A 12,937-nucleotide genomic window follows, 5' to 3' on the forward strand; every position below is an offset into this window, starting at 1 on the left:
CATAAGTTATCGCGCTCTCACTCGGAGTACAGATGGGCTTACCTGCACTCCTGAACGCAGTGATCGCTAATTCCACTGGTGTTTGGATTTCATTTGATTCTCGTTTGTGGTGGTGATATTATGATAACTCAGTTTCAGAAATTGATTTCATCAAAAGTAACTCCATTTTGTAACATCATTTTCAATTTTCATCTAAGTAATTTCCACTTTGAAAGTGCACATGAAGTGTGCCATTTGGGACAGGGCCTCAGTGAACTGAGTTTACAAGTCTGACTGAAAACTAGCCAGGATCTTCTCTGAGTGCACAATTGTTTGTGAACTTAATCTGCTCTAAAGGGTAATCTGTTTAAACCCACTGAAATAGGGCCTACTTAATGCGGACACATCCACATCATGTGTAATTTTCGGGGAATCACTGCCGCCATTTTGAAGTGCGGTTCACTTCATAAAGAGAAAATTATATGGACAGATATTCGCTCCCTCGATTTGCAGCTTCATCTACCACAATGCAACATGATTGTGACATCACCACTGACCGCGTTTATACCCCACAAGCAACTTTGATATTTATTTATTTTTTAAACAACCCAAACACACCTATATATATATATACATATAGAATGCTGCATTAAACAATTTCATAAGGAAAAATAATTATAATAAATCAACTCCATAGTGAATTCCAAGTGATCGAGGGCTTAGGTCGTTTCAGTTCAGCAAAGGTTTTGCCAGTAGTGGCCACTTGTAAGCAATGACACACATCTGAGTAAACGAGACGGAGGGAAGTGAGTGAGTCAAGGGCAAAATAAAAACGAACTGGAACAGCACAGTTTGGGCTTCTAGTGTTGCCAATTCCTTGGTAAGGAAAGTAGCTATTGGCTGTCTTAGAAATCGCTAAATGATGTCATCACCTAATTTGCACTATTGGCCATGTGCATGTAATTTGTTTTTTTCTCAAACATAAGGCTGCATCCTAACAAGACTGTGGCCCTGTACACACGAACACAGGTATTTTCAAAACCGCAGCTCTTTCAATCCACGCCCTCAGCTATGACATTACACCAGCCAAGTGTAAATAGATGCTGTAGGTAAAAAAAAAACTCAGTAAAAAAAACACCCTATATGTTTAAAACTACAAGTGAGCTTTCTTTTGTAAATTCTTGAGTTTTTTCTTATGTCATGATTCCAACCCTCCTTTATTCAGGGTTGGGACCGGCACCTCTGGTTTTGATTATTGATGTAAGAAGAACAGTTTATGAAGTTCAGATTACTGTGATGGTGTTTAGAAGTTAATTATTTAATATTTATTCAAGATTTTATGAAATTCTAAATAATTAGTGGTCCTCTGATTTGACTGGCTGAATGCTGTTACAAAAATGCTAAAGAAAGAATACAGCCCTTACTAAATATTAAACCATTTTGTGTGACCTTATTTTGTTCGATTGAATGCTTCCATCAATCCATCCATGACTTTCACACATAATCAGGTTCAATTGTCTTCCATTCAGATAATTCTGATGTTCTGATGTTGAATACGGTATTCTTCCAGGAACATCAGGTCAGTCTTCTGCTGTCCAGAATCAGGTGGTTTGTCTTCATCTGGCATCTCAGCTGAGAACTGTCCACTATGGCTGACCCTACCAGTAGTCTTGAAGGACCAGTGGTGTAGCTCTCAGCATCACTCATGCACACAAGCCCTCACAGCACGTGGAGCTGCAAACCGAGAGACCCTAACCTACTCTAACCTTACCAACCACTTGAACCATCCTGACAACCACGAACCAATGCATTAAAAACACCCCGAAGAGCCAAGCAACCACAAAGCAACACGCTAACAACCACGCAGAAAACCTTGGCAAACGCATGTCAACACACAGGAAACTACTAAAAATATCCCTACGACCACGTAGTAAAGTGCTATAAAACACATCATGGAACAATCTGTGAACCCAACTTCAATGCATAGACAATCTCTAGAAACATCCTTAAACACCACACAACAATGTGCAAATGACCTACTCTAGAAAATAAAACTTGCTCCATAAAAATTCATTTGATTCTACAAAATAAAACTTACTCATAAAACTACAAGCTTACTCAACTATATGCAGTATTTACATATGTCGGTCCCGCTGAGTGATACTCCGGGCTCCATGTGACACTGTGAAGACTCAGTGTCTGGGCTTCTTTCTTCGGGGTTCCACAGGCAGGGGCTTTTCACTGATGTCCACATGGATTCGAGGACTGAAGCTTCTGTTGGTTGTGGAAGAGCTCTCAGTGATCAGGACGTGTCCATCAGGCTGCTCCATCTCCACCAGTGAAGGGCAGTTCAGTGCCTCCCACAGCCGCTGCTTGATCTTCAGTCCCAGTTTAAGACTGTAACGACGGCGCCGTCCACTGCGTGTCTTCATCATGGGATCCACCACAGAGGTAGATGTCCTGGTATTCCTGCACACTGTAGCCGTGGATGAAGACAGGCTCTTTCTGCTGACACACGTCCACTGAAGAGACTGAAGCTGCTGGACGGATGTCAGAAAAGACAGCAGCGTTCTTCACGTAGTGCTCCTCCAAATCTGTGGGACATTGAGCTCTCTCAAAGATGCAGCTGTAAGTGTGATCTAACCTCACTACAGCTGGCAGCTGTGAAAGCTCACAGGAGTCTGGACTGGAAGAGAAGAATCCCCTCAGGTGTGTGGGAAGAGCCCTGGTACTTCTCTGGCAACGCTGCTCCATGATGATGACTGGAGAAACACTTTCCAAACTGATAAAACTTACCAAATTGTAGAGTTGTAAAGAGTTTGTAGCACGTGTGATCAAGCTTCAAGGCTTCAGAAACAGCTGTGTTGATTTGAAATGTCAACTTGAGCTGCTGGACTGACAGAATGTTGAGGCTCATTTAAATGTAATCAATCAATCAGAGCAGCATGAGCTCTGTTACATCTACTATATAATAATAATAATAATAATAATAATAATAATAGATTTTATTTATAATGCACTTTTCATTCCGAAGAATCTCAAAGTGCTACAAAGGGGGAAAAACTAACAAAACAAAACAATGAATAACAAGTAAAAATGGATACTACAAACAATCAACCAACACAGAAAACAGAACAGAAACAGAGCTGATGGTGAACAGAAACAGAGCTGATGGTGGAAGTCTCTGTTAGCTCCGCAGCACACTGTGGTCCACTCCATGTTTTAAATTTCTCCCAGCGGCAGTGTCCTGATGATATCGTCGAGGCATGACAGCTGAAGACCAGAGATGATGGGTCTTCATGACGATTCAAACGATGGGGATCGCCGCAGCACCATGCAGGAGGCAGAACATTTTTCCGGGCACTTCTGTGGACACACCGGGGTCGGCGCAGAAGTCCAAGCCGCTCCACGGCCGCAATGCAGGACGGAACAGCGACGCAGAGAAGCGGAACATCCCAACATCATGCTGGACGCCGATGACGCTGGCCCGAATGACGCTAGCCCGGTGCAAACTTCAGCCACCATGCAGCTTAAGCCTGAGGGAGACCACCAGTGAGCAGCCGTGGCGAGCAACATCAAATGTCCTCCAAACCAGAACCAACCGCAGCAATTCAAACATAAACATCAGAAAAGCGGTGGAAAACGGCGAAGAGACGAACAACGTCCTCTCAGTGGCTGCCAGCAATCAGCAACAGTCCCAATTGTAGCTCTGACTGTTAGACTAGTCACAAACATAATAAAATAAAATAAAATCTAAATCTAATAGTACAGTAACATGATTTGTGGGTGGAGAAGCGGCGAACTGACAATGCCAGCGTCCTCTCCCCCACGTTGCCTAGCAACAGTCAATATGTTATATGCTTATATATATATAAGGTATACATATATGGTATATGCATCTATACCATTGAGGGGCATCGCTAGACCCCTTCTGATTAAATCAATCAGAGCTGCATGAGCTCTGTTACATCTACTATATGCTTCAATACCATTCAGGGGCGTCGCTAGACCCCTTTTACTGGGGCATGTGCCCCAGTAAAATCTCAAGCTTGAATTTTAACATTTTATTATACTTGTATTCAATGTATTTCGATTGGATCTGTATGCAACGTAACCAAATCAACGTAGATTCAAGTCTTGATCATAGTTTCGCCTGTCTACGTGGCACGAGCCTCTGCACGCTCCTCCCCAAACGGACAAGGCATTTATACCATTGGTTTTTATTTGACGCGCTCGTCGTTGTACTATACACAGGATTCATAAATGCACACACAGGATACACAAATGCACACACAAAATTAATAAAGCACAGAAGATTCACAAATGCATACAAAATTCAGAAATGCACACAAAATTCTGAAATGCAAAGAAAATATGCGCTCAAGATTCAGAAATGTATTTCTGATGCACAGACACACAAATATATCTTGATTTACAAACTGCTTGCGGTCTGTGAACTTTACTGCATTTGTGTGTGAATTTTGAGACTCCTCGACGTGGCTCGACACACAAATGCTCTTTTTAAACGGAATGATCAGCAACCAATCACTCGCCCTTGTTTTAGCCAATCACAAGAACGCACCCCACGTGGGGGATTGTTAATTTATAAGCCAATCACATGAACGCGTTCACACATCGTAATATAATAATAATAATAGATTTTATTTATAATGGACGTTTAATTCCGAAGAATCTCAGTGCAACAAAGGGAAAAAATAACAAATTAATAACAAGTGTTACAACCCCTTTATTCGAGGAGAAGCAACATGAATGGAGAGGCCATACACATAATCCAATTAGCAAAATAATAAGTGTTTAATCAACAAGACAAACATAACGACAAGTAAGGATTAAAATAACACCAAATACAAAAACACATCTGGAGACTTGACTGGAGAGGATGAGAGAGCCAACAGGATGTCCAAGCTACCAGGACCGCAGAGATCACGCTCCCAGCCTTTTCTCCCAACACACCATCTCTTTTCTTGTCAACTCTTAAACTTCTTATAAGCAGCATGGTCAATCACCGTCAATTCTCCACACCGCTCAACCTGAAAACACACACAACATTTACCCAGAGACCCCTGGTGGACGAAATCAAGTACTACTCGCCCATGAGTCGTAAAAATATAGAATAATACAAACAATCAACCAACACAACAGTTAAAAGCTTTTCTGAACAGAAAACTGAGCTGATGGTGGAATCTCTGTAAGCTTCACAGTACACTGTGTTCCACTCCATGAAGTGTTATTATGTTTCTCCCAGCGCTAGAGCCTCTGTTGCTACATATTCCCCTATGATATTCCCATATTCCCAATTCGGCAGTGTCCTGATGACGTCGTTGGGGCATGACAGACGAAGACAAGATGGAGGGATCGCCACAGCACCATGTAGGAGGCAAACAAAGTTTTTCGGGCACATATGTGGACACACCAGGGTCGGCGCAGAAGTCCAAACCGTTCCACGGCCGCAGTGCAAGACAGAACAGCGACGCAGCCGAGAAGCGGAACATCCCAACATCATGCTGATGACGCTAGCCCGGTGCAAACTTCAGCCACCATGCAGCTCAAGCCCGAGGGAGACCACCAGTGAGCAGCCGACACCCAGAACAGCCGAAGCGAGTAGCATGAAATGTCCTTCAAACCAGAAGTAACCGCAACAATTCAAACATAAAAATGTCCACGAATACAGGCATCTGCCAGAGGAAGTCCTCCACCGCGCTAGCCATCTTATAATAATGGCCGTCTTGCACTACTGCCGTGGGGTGGCTTGGACTTCTGCGCCGACCCCGGTGTCCACAGAAGTGCCCAGAAAACTTTGTTTGCCTCCTGCATGGTGCTGCAGCGATCCCCATCGTCTAAATCGCCATGCAGACTCATCATCTGGTCTTCACTTCAGCTGTCATGCCTCCACGATGTCATCAGGACACTGCCGAATTGGGAATATACCAACAGAGCCTCTAGCGCAAGCTTGTATTATTCTATATTTTTACTTGTTATTCATTTTTGTTATTTTTCCCCTTTGTTGCACTTTGAGATTCTTCGGAATTAAAAGTGCGTTATAAATAAAATCTATTATTATTATTATATGGCGATGGTGCGTTCTTGTGATTGGCTAAAACAAGGGCGATATCTGATTGGTTGCTGATCATTCCCTGTTTAAAAAGAGCATTTGTGTGTCCAGCCAAGTCAGGGGAGTCTCAAAATTCACACACAAATGCAGTGAAGTTCACAGACCGCAAACAGTTTGTAAATCAAGATATATTTGTGTGTGCATCAGAAATACATTTCTGAATCTTGAGCGCATTTATGAATTTTATGTGTATTTATGATTTTTTTGTGCATTTGTGAATCTTGTGCTTTTTAAATTTTGTGTGCATTTGTGAATTTTTTGTGCATTTGTGTATCCTGTGTGTGCATTTATGAATCCTGTGTGTGCATATGTGAATGTAGTGTGTGTATTTATCTTTATTGAGATAAATAACAATATTATGCAGCACACAAAAAAATATCGGAGTAAAAGTATTAAACATAAAAATATGTACTGAAGTAAAAGTGGAAGTAGGAGGAAAAAAATATAGTCTAGAAAAGTACAGATACCGCCTTTTAAGTAGTGAAGTAGTTCTACTTCGTTACTAATACGTGGAATTAGAATTGATTTAAATATGATACATTGTAGTGTAGACTCGATGGAGGATCCGCCTTTCTGAGTCGCATAGCGCCCTCTAGAGGAATCTGGTTTTAGAGACCGCTAGCAGCAAGCAGCATTTGCTGTTCGAAACGAAAACTATTCTTTCACAACACCTGAGAGGAAATGTCTTTTCAGCGGTTCAAAGCGTCAGCGTTTTCATTTAACAAATGAGCCACATGACCACACTTCTGTCAGTCACGTGAAAGCTGTCCATATGATACACAAAGAGCTTTTTCCGTTTAGCTGAACACAGCCGGTCAGGAGGCTATAATAGAAAACAGCACGCGCACATATGCACTTTAAAGCCTAATGTTAGTGCAAATCCGTAGACTGCAATACACTTGATGGAATAATGCATTCAGACTCTATTTTTGAGAGCTTGGTTTATACGAAGTCAAACAATGGCAAACAAGTACTACTCTAAAAGAGGCACCAAACAAAATGCACTGGGAAATCAAACGGAGCAAGAAGCATCAATTGCCCTGAATGTAGAGGTAAGAATGACAATTCATTGTCTGAATATTCTTACTGAAACTTTTTTTTTAAAACGAAGTTTTTACTTTCCAACAGAAGCTTCAAAGACAAAGCCATGTGGAAGTGATTTCTAGCTCAGCATGGCAGGACTTCAGGAGGAAAGTGTGTCTGCTGGTGCCATTCATGTGGCCCAGGGGAAGTGTGCAGCTGCAAGCTCTGGTGATTCTGTGTGTTGGGCTGCTGGGTCTCGAGCGCGTCATCAATGTGTTTGTACCCATTTACAGCAGGAATATCGGTGAGACTTGACTCGTAAGCTATGCCTTTAAAATTCAATCTTTTTCGTAATGCACTCCTGTCTATAAGGGGATAAAATAACAAAAAGCCAGTTGGTTTAACTGAAGTACCGTAATTGATTTTGAAGGGTCATTGGGAAATCCCTTGAGCTTTATATATATATATATATATATATATATATATATATATATATATATATATATATATATATATATATATATATATATATATATAATATACGACTTGCATATAGATAGATAGATGGATCTCAATTCAATCGAGCATCTGTGGGATGTGCTGAACAAATAACTAACTGAAGCTGAACACCAAGCAACTTACATGACTTAAAGGATCTGCTACTATCATCTTGGTGCCAGATACCACAGCACACCTTCAGGGTTCTAGTGGAGTCCATGTCTCGATGATCAGGGCTGTCTTGGCAGCCAAAGGGGGACCGGCCATATTGGGTCATAATGTTATGCCTGATCTGTGTTTACTTTTACAGTACACAATTATTCCCAATTTTTCCCCTAATGAAATTGAAAGACTAAAACGTGTTGGTGAGAAATGTGTCCTAGTGTGTAAAACAAAAAAAACAATTACATCTAAAGACCCTTTCACTGTTTGTTGCATTACTACACGTGACCAGTAGATGACAGCATCTTTTAACTTTTGCCCTGTAACCCGGGAAGGTTGGAGCTGCTGGATTAGGATTTTTTATTTTATTTTTTGTACATTAATGGATAAATTATTTATTTTGTTAGCAGACATAATTGGAAAGGCATGCAACTGTGCTCAGGCCATTTTTAGGTTAAAAAGTATAACAAATAACATGATTAAAGATGTTACTTACTTAAAATAGCTAAAAATAGAGATATTTGTTGATGAAGAACAAAATGTTAAGGCTTTGAAGCAAGTCAAGAATGTATATGCGGGAGCATGCTTGTGAAGTCAAATTGCCCCTCCTTTGCCAGTTTTCTCAGCCCCTTGTTGTTGTGGGCCAGCTGGATGGATGAGCAGCCCCCAAAACCTCTCAAAGTCAAAGCCTTTGGTTCTCATAAGCCAAGAAGTATCGAACTTTCACAAAAGAAATGTGGGACAAAACCCAACTATGCTAAACTCTTCTGTGGCTCCAGACTTTGTTTCCACCCTTCTTTCTGTCTCCTTTTTTTTCTTTCTTTCTTTCTTTTACTCACATTTTTGAAATTCCCTGTCTTGATTCATTTATTCATTCTCTCTTATCATCCTCGCTCTTTAAGTGTACACTGTTCATTTGATCTCTTCCTGAAGTCGGTGATGTGTATGCGCTTCATTATCAGAGACGAGTAACGGCTTTGCATTTGGAGGCACATGAAAGCCACGCTGGGAGAAAAGTGAGCTTTTGTGTGGCAGAGAGGGGTAATAGGGGAGGTCACCAACCCTGCCAGTCACGATTAGGGGGCATTAGGGGCTTTTAGCCGAGTTAACACGCGGGTACAAGGGCCTTTTTGTCCACAGCTCTTTCTGCCCCCATGCCAAGGATAAAAATCAGCTCTCTCACCATCCAATTCTACGCCCCCAGCTCAAGAGAGAGGAAGAGAGTTTTTGCTTTTGCCCTGGGTATTTTCTTGTATTGTTTTGACATTTTTTTTTTCCTTCAACCCTCCACCTTCTCTTTCCTCATTTGATTCCAAGTGCACAATCATGAATGTAGATGAATTGCATTGAGGATCTTTCTCAGCTCCCAGGACAGAGCAATGTGTTCACTTTTTAGATACATTACGCTGTGACTTCTGGCTCAGACTGTATCCTTTGAATGTATCCTGGAATCTTTTTTGTTGTTGTTTGGATTTACGTAAAAGTCTGTGTGTTGGCAGTTGTGGGGGAGTTGTTAAATTTGGGTGTATTGACCTGAAGTCATGTAGTTATGCATGACTCAGGATATTAAAGTTTTATTGTCTATGTGTGATTAAAGGTTAGATGTTCTGCACACACTCATTATTAATAGGAGTAAACGGCAGTGAAATGTGTTCTCAGTATGAGCTTTCTATATAAAGCCTTGGGGATATTTGTGCAATTAAAGGGTTTGTTCAGCAAAAAATCTTACTGTTCAAAAGTTTATGGTCCGTAAGTGTTTATTAAAGAGAAATTCATATTTATGCATAAATTGATCAAAAGGGACAGTGGAGACAAGACGTGTATACAACTTCAAATGCTGTTCTTTTTAAAGGAACTATGTAAGAAATAAATTTTAATTAATCATAAAATGGCTCTAATATGTCACTAGACATTAAGAAATCATGTTAATTTCAAATACTTATATCACTGACAACATTAGTCCGGCAGGATATTGCCATTTAAAAGTTGTTGTTGCAGCCCTCAACTGATGTTGACATGTTGTGGTTTGGCCTGAAGCTCCACCCTCCACCTATCGACCAATCACAAAGTCAGTAGTGTTTGGACATCCGGGTTGCCAGCTCTGCTCTAGTTAAGACTGCAGCTCGGCTACAAACGTTCCTGCTGATTATCTGGTAACATCGAGTCAGGGGTAGGGGGAGAGGGGATAGTGATTGCTGTGTGTGTATTGTGATTCACTTACTGCATAGCACACTCCGGCCTACTCTTCTCCAGAGCAATAAAAATGGCCTCGCCCCCCTTATTTAATATTCTTGGAGGAGGGGTTTATGTAAATATTGGAGCTGCTGTGCTGATGTCAGCGAGTCTGGGGGAAAAGGCTGTAGTTCCCTACTGGCTGTTTGCTGTAGTCCTTAGAAATTGATTTCTTTAAAAGCAAATATCTCCCTTTGCTTTAAACTTTGAGCGTTGTAACTTTAGATGTTGTTTGTGTCCGAACAGCAACATTACACACTAGCTAAAGTTAGAAAAGTGAAATCGGGGAAACCACCCTTTTAAGAAATGTTTCTTGAGCATCAACTCAGCATTTTCAAATGATTTCTGACATTGTGTCATTGAAGACTGAAGTAATGATGCTGTAAATTTCGTAACTTGTTGCACTCTAGCGGTTAATAAACAGAACTGTATGCATCTTGCAGAAGAACATTGCAGCCAGAGCTACTTCTCTCTATTTATGTCTATAGCGAGTCACGCAGGGGCTGTGCTCCTCCGCAGTGGTTCCTACTAGACTGGTCTGAAATAGTCCCAATATAAACACTGATTATAAGTGAACCATAATGATTCAAGGTAAAACAAAAACACGGTTTGGAAAATGGATTCATGTTGTACATTCTCATTATATAATTTTTTGTAAATTTGAACACAAAAAAGGTTACGGACAGCAGCTTTAAATTAGAAAAGTTATTTTAAATTGTAATATTTCACAATATTACTGTTTTTACTGCATTTTTGAAAAATGCAGCTTTGGTGTATGTAAAATACTTTTTATTAATTATATATACAGTTCCTTCTCTATAAATTAGCATATTGTGATAAGTTCATTATTTTCCATAATGTAATGATAAAAAATAAACTTTCATATATTTTAGATTCATTGCACACCAACTGAAATTTTTCCGGTCTTTTATTGTTTTAATACTGATGATTTTGGCATACAGCTCATGAAAACCCAAAAGCTCCTACGTCATATAAGCCGACCAATCAGGTTGTGAGTGTCTCCCTGAGCCTTTGGTTCGGTAACTTTAGGTTCGCTGTTAAAAATGTCCGTGTGAACGCTAAGCGGACCAGGACTATTATGTTTGTTTTTGTTTTTTGGTCCGGACCAAACGAACCAAACGAACCGAACTACAAGTGTGAACGCACCCTTAGCCTCTCGCTTGAGGGTGTCAATGATGGCCTTCTGGACAGAGTCGGGTCGGCAGTCTTACCCATGATTGTGGTTTTGAGTAATGAATCAGGCTGGGAGTTTTTAAAAGCCTCAGGAATCTTTTGCAGGTGTTTAGAGTTAACTAGTTGATTCAGATGATTAGGTTAATAGCTCGTTTAGAGAACCTTTTTATGATATGCTTATTTTTTGAGATAGGAATTTTGGGTTTTCATGAGCTGTATGCCAAAATCATCAGTATTAAAATAATAAAAGACCTGAAATATTTCAGTTGGAGTGCAATGAATCTAAAATATATAAAAGTTCAATTTATCATCATTACATTATGGAAAATAATGAACTTTATCACTATGTTAATTTTTCGAGAAGGACCTGTGTGTGTGTGTGGTTGTATGTGATATATATATATATATATATATATATATATATATATATATATATATATATATATATATATATATATATATATATATATATATATGGGCTGTCAAAGTTAACGCGTTAACACAAATTCATTTCAGCGCGCATTTTCTGTTTGATCCTTAGCCCGTAGTTGGAGAAATCGGGATAAGCCATAGTCGTAAAGGATGCAGCAGCAAACATTAATAGGGAAAGAAAATGGTTATCATTAATATTCTAAACCAAAAGTGCAGTTATTGCCTATAAGCTACCATATTTTCTGTTTAACCATAGACACCAGGTCGTGAATACACTGAAGCTCACTCTTGCTCATGTCGAAGGTAATTGACACATCACCACTTACAGTACATGTGTTATATTGAACTAAATGCATTACAATCGGCTAAAACGAGTGCACAGGTTACTCTTCTGAACAAGAGCGCTTCCGAGTTCGTGTTCTTCACACTGTTCACGTGAATCGAGGCATAGTTCGCGAGCACATGCAAAATACCGGCAGTTCAATAGAGAGTGTTTCTCTTAAAGGGGCCGCACTATATTCCTACTCGTGGAATATGGACCAACTCCGGGTATGGTGTGGTACTGGTGCACTCACAGGTCCGCATGACAGCTTTCACATTACCAGTTTTTTATACGAACTGTGCCCTGTTCTGAATTAAACTGCCAGTAATACTACCTTTATTTATATTCTTAAAATGAGAGAAATCCCTGCTTTTTCTGAATTTTTAAGCTAGGCTTAAGAGACATGAATTAGTTCTTTGATAAACATCTATGACCTTTGATACATGTCTAGTCTTCATGCTGTTTTATTCATTATTATTGAATAAGTATTATATGGTTTCACTAATAATAAACGTACATTTGCATAAAGCATGCATATTTGTCCATATACCCATGTTGATTAGAGTATTAAAAACTTAATTTAAACTTAAAGCCCCACTTGGCTACTTTTGCTCTCGGGGTCCCCCTACAGTTTGGAAAAAATAATGTCCTCAACTACTGTCGTAAGCTCTGTAATCCTACAACAGGGGATGCCATCGCGCGTGCATTTGTTGACATGACAACCCTGATAGCCCTGAACTAGTGATGCGCGGTTCGTCTCATAACCCGCGGACCCCGTATGTCTATTTAATGGTCGCGGGTGCGCGGCGTGTTGTAAAAATATATACAGTGGTGCGGTGCGGGCCAAATAACTTAATAAAAGTGTCCCGCGGGTCGGTGCAGCACTAACAGTTCCCCTGAAAACTGCAAGAGGAGTTCTTCTGGCGTCGCGTGTGAACTGTCTTCATCCCAGGTAACGTTAC

At 40.3% G+C, this 12,937-nt stretch overlaps 1 protein-coding gene across 1 annotated transcript in view; it reads left to right on the forward strand.

Annotated features, from left to right (window-relative positions):
* Nucleotides 1–6,331: 6,331 nt before the first annotated feature.
* The window catches only part of abcb6b (ATP binding cassette subfamily B member 6 (LAN blood group) b), a 43,997-nt gene continuing 37,391 nt past the window's right edge, over nt 6,332–12,937 (forward strand). The window contains exons 1-2 of the mRNA XM_067443507.1: nt 6,332–7,164; nt 7,241–7,439. Of these exons, the coding sequence (XP_067299608.1) occupies nt 7,072–7,164; nt 7,241–7,439 (292 nt within the window). The 5' untranslated portion in view covers nt 6,332–7,071. The remainder of the gene's footprint in view (nt 7,165–7,240; nt 7,440–12,937) is intronic.

Source organism: Pseudorasbora parva, chromosome 5, assembly GCF_024679245.1.
Source record: "Pseudorasbora parva isolate DD20220531a chromosome 5, ASM2467924v1, whole genome shotgun sequence".
In the NCBI taxonomy this organism is placed as follows: Eukaryota; Metazoa; Chordata; class Actinopteri; order Cypriniformes; family Gobionidae; genus Pseudorasbora; species Pseudorasbora parva.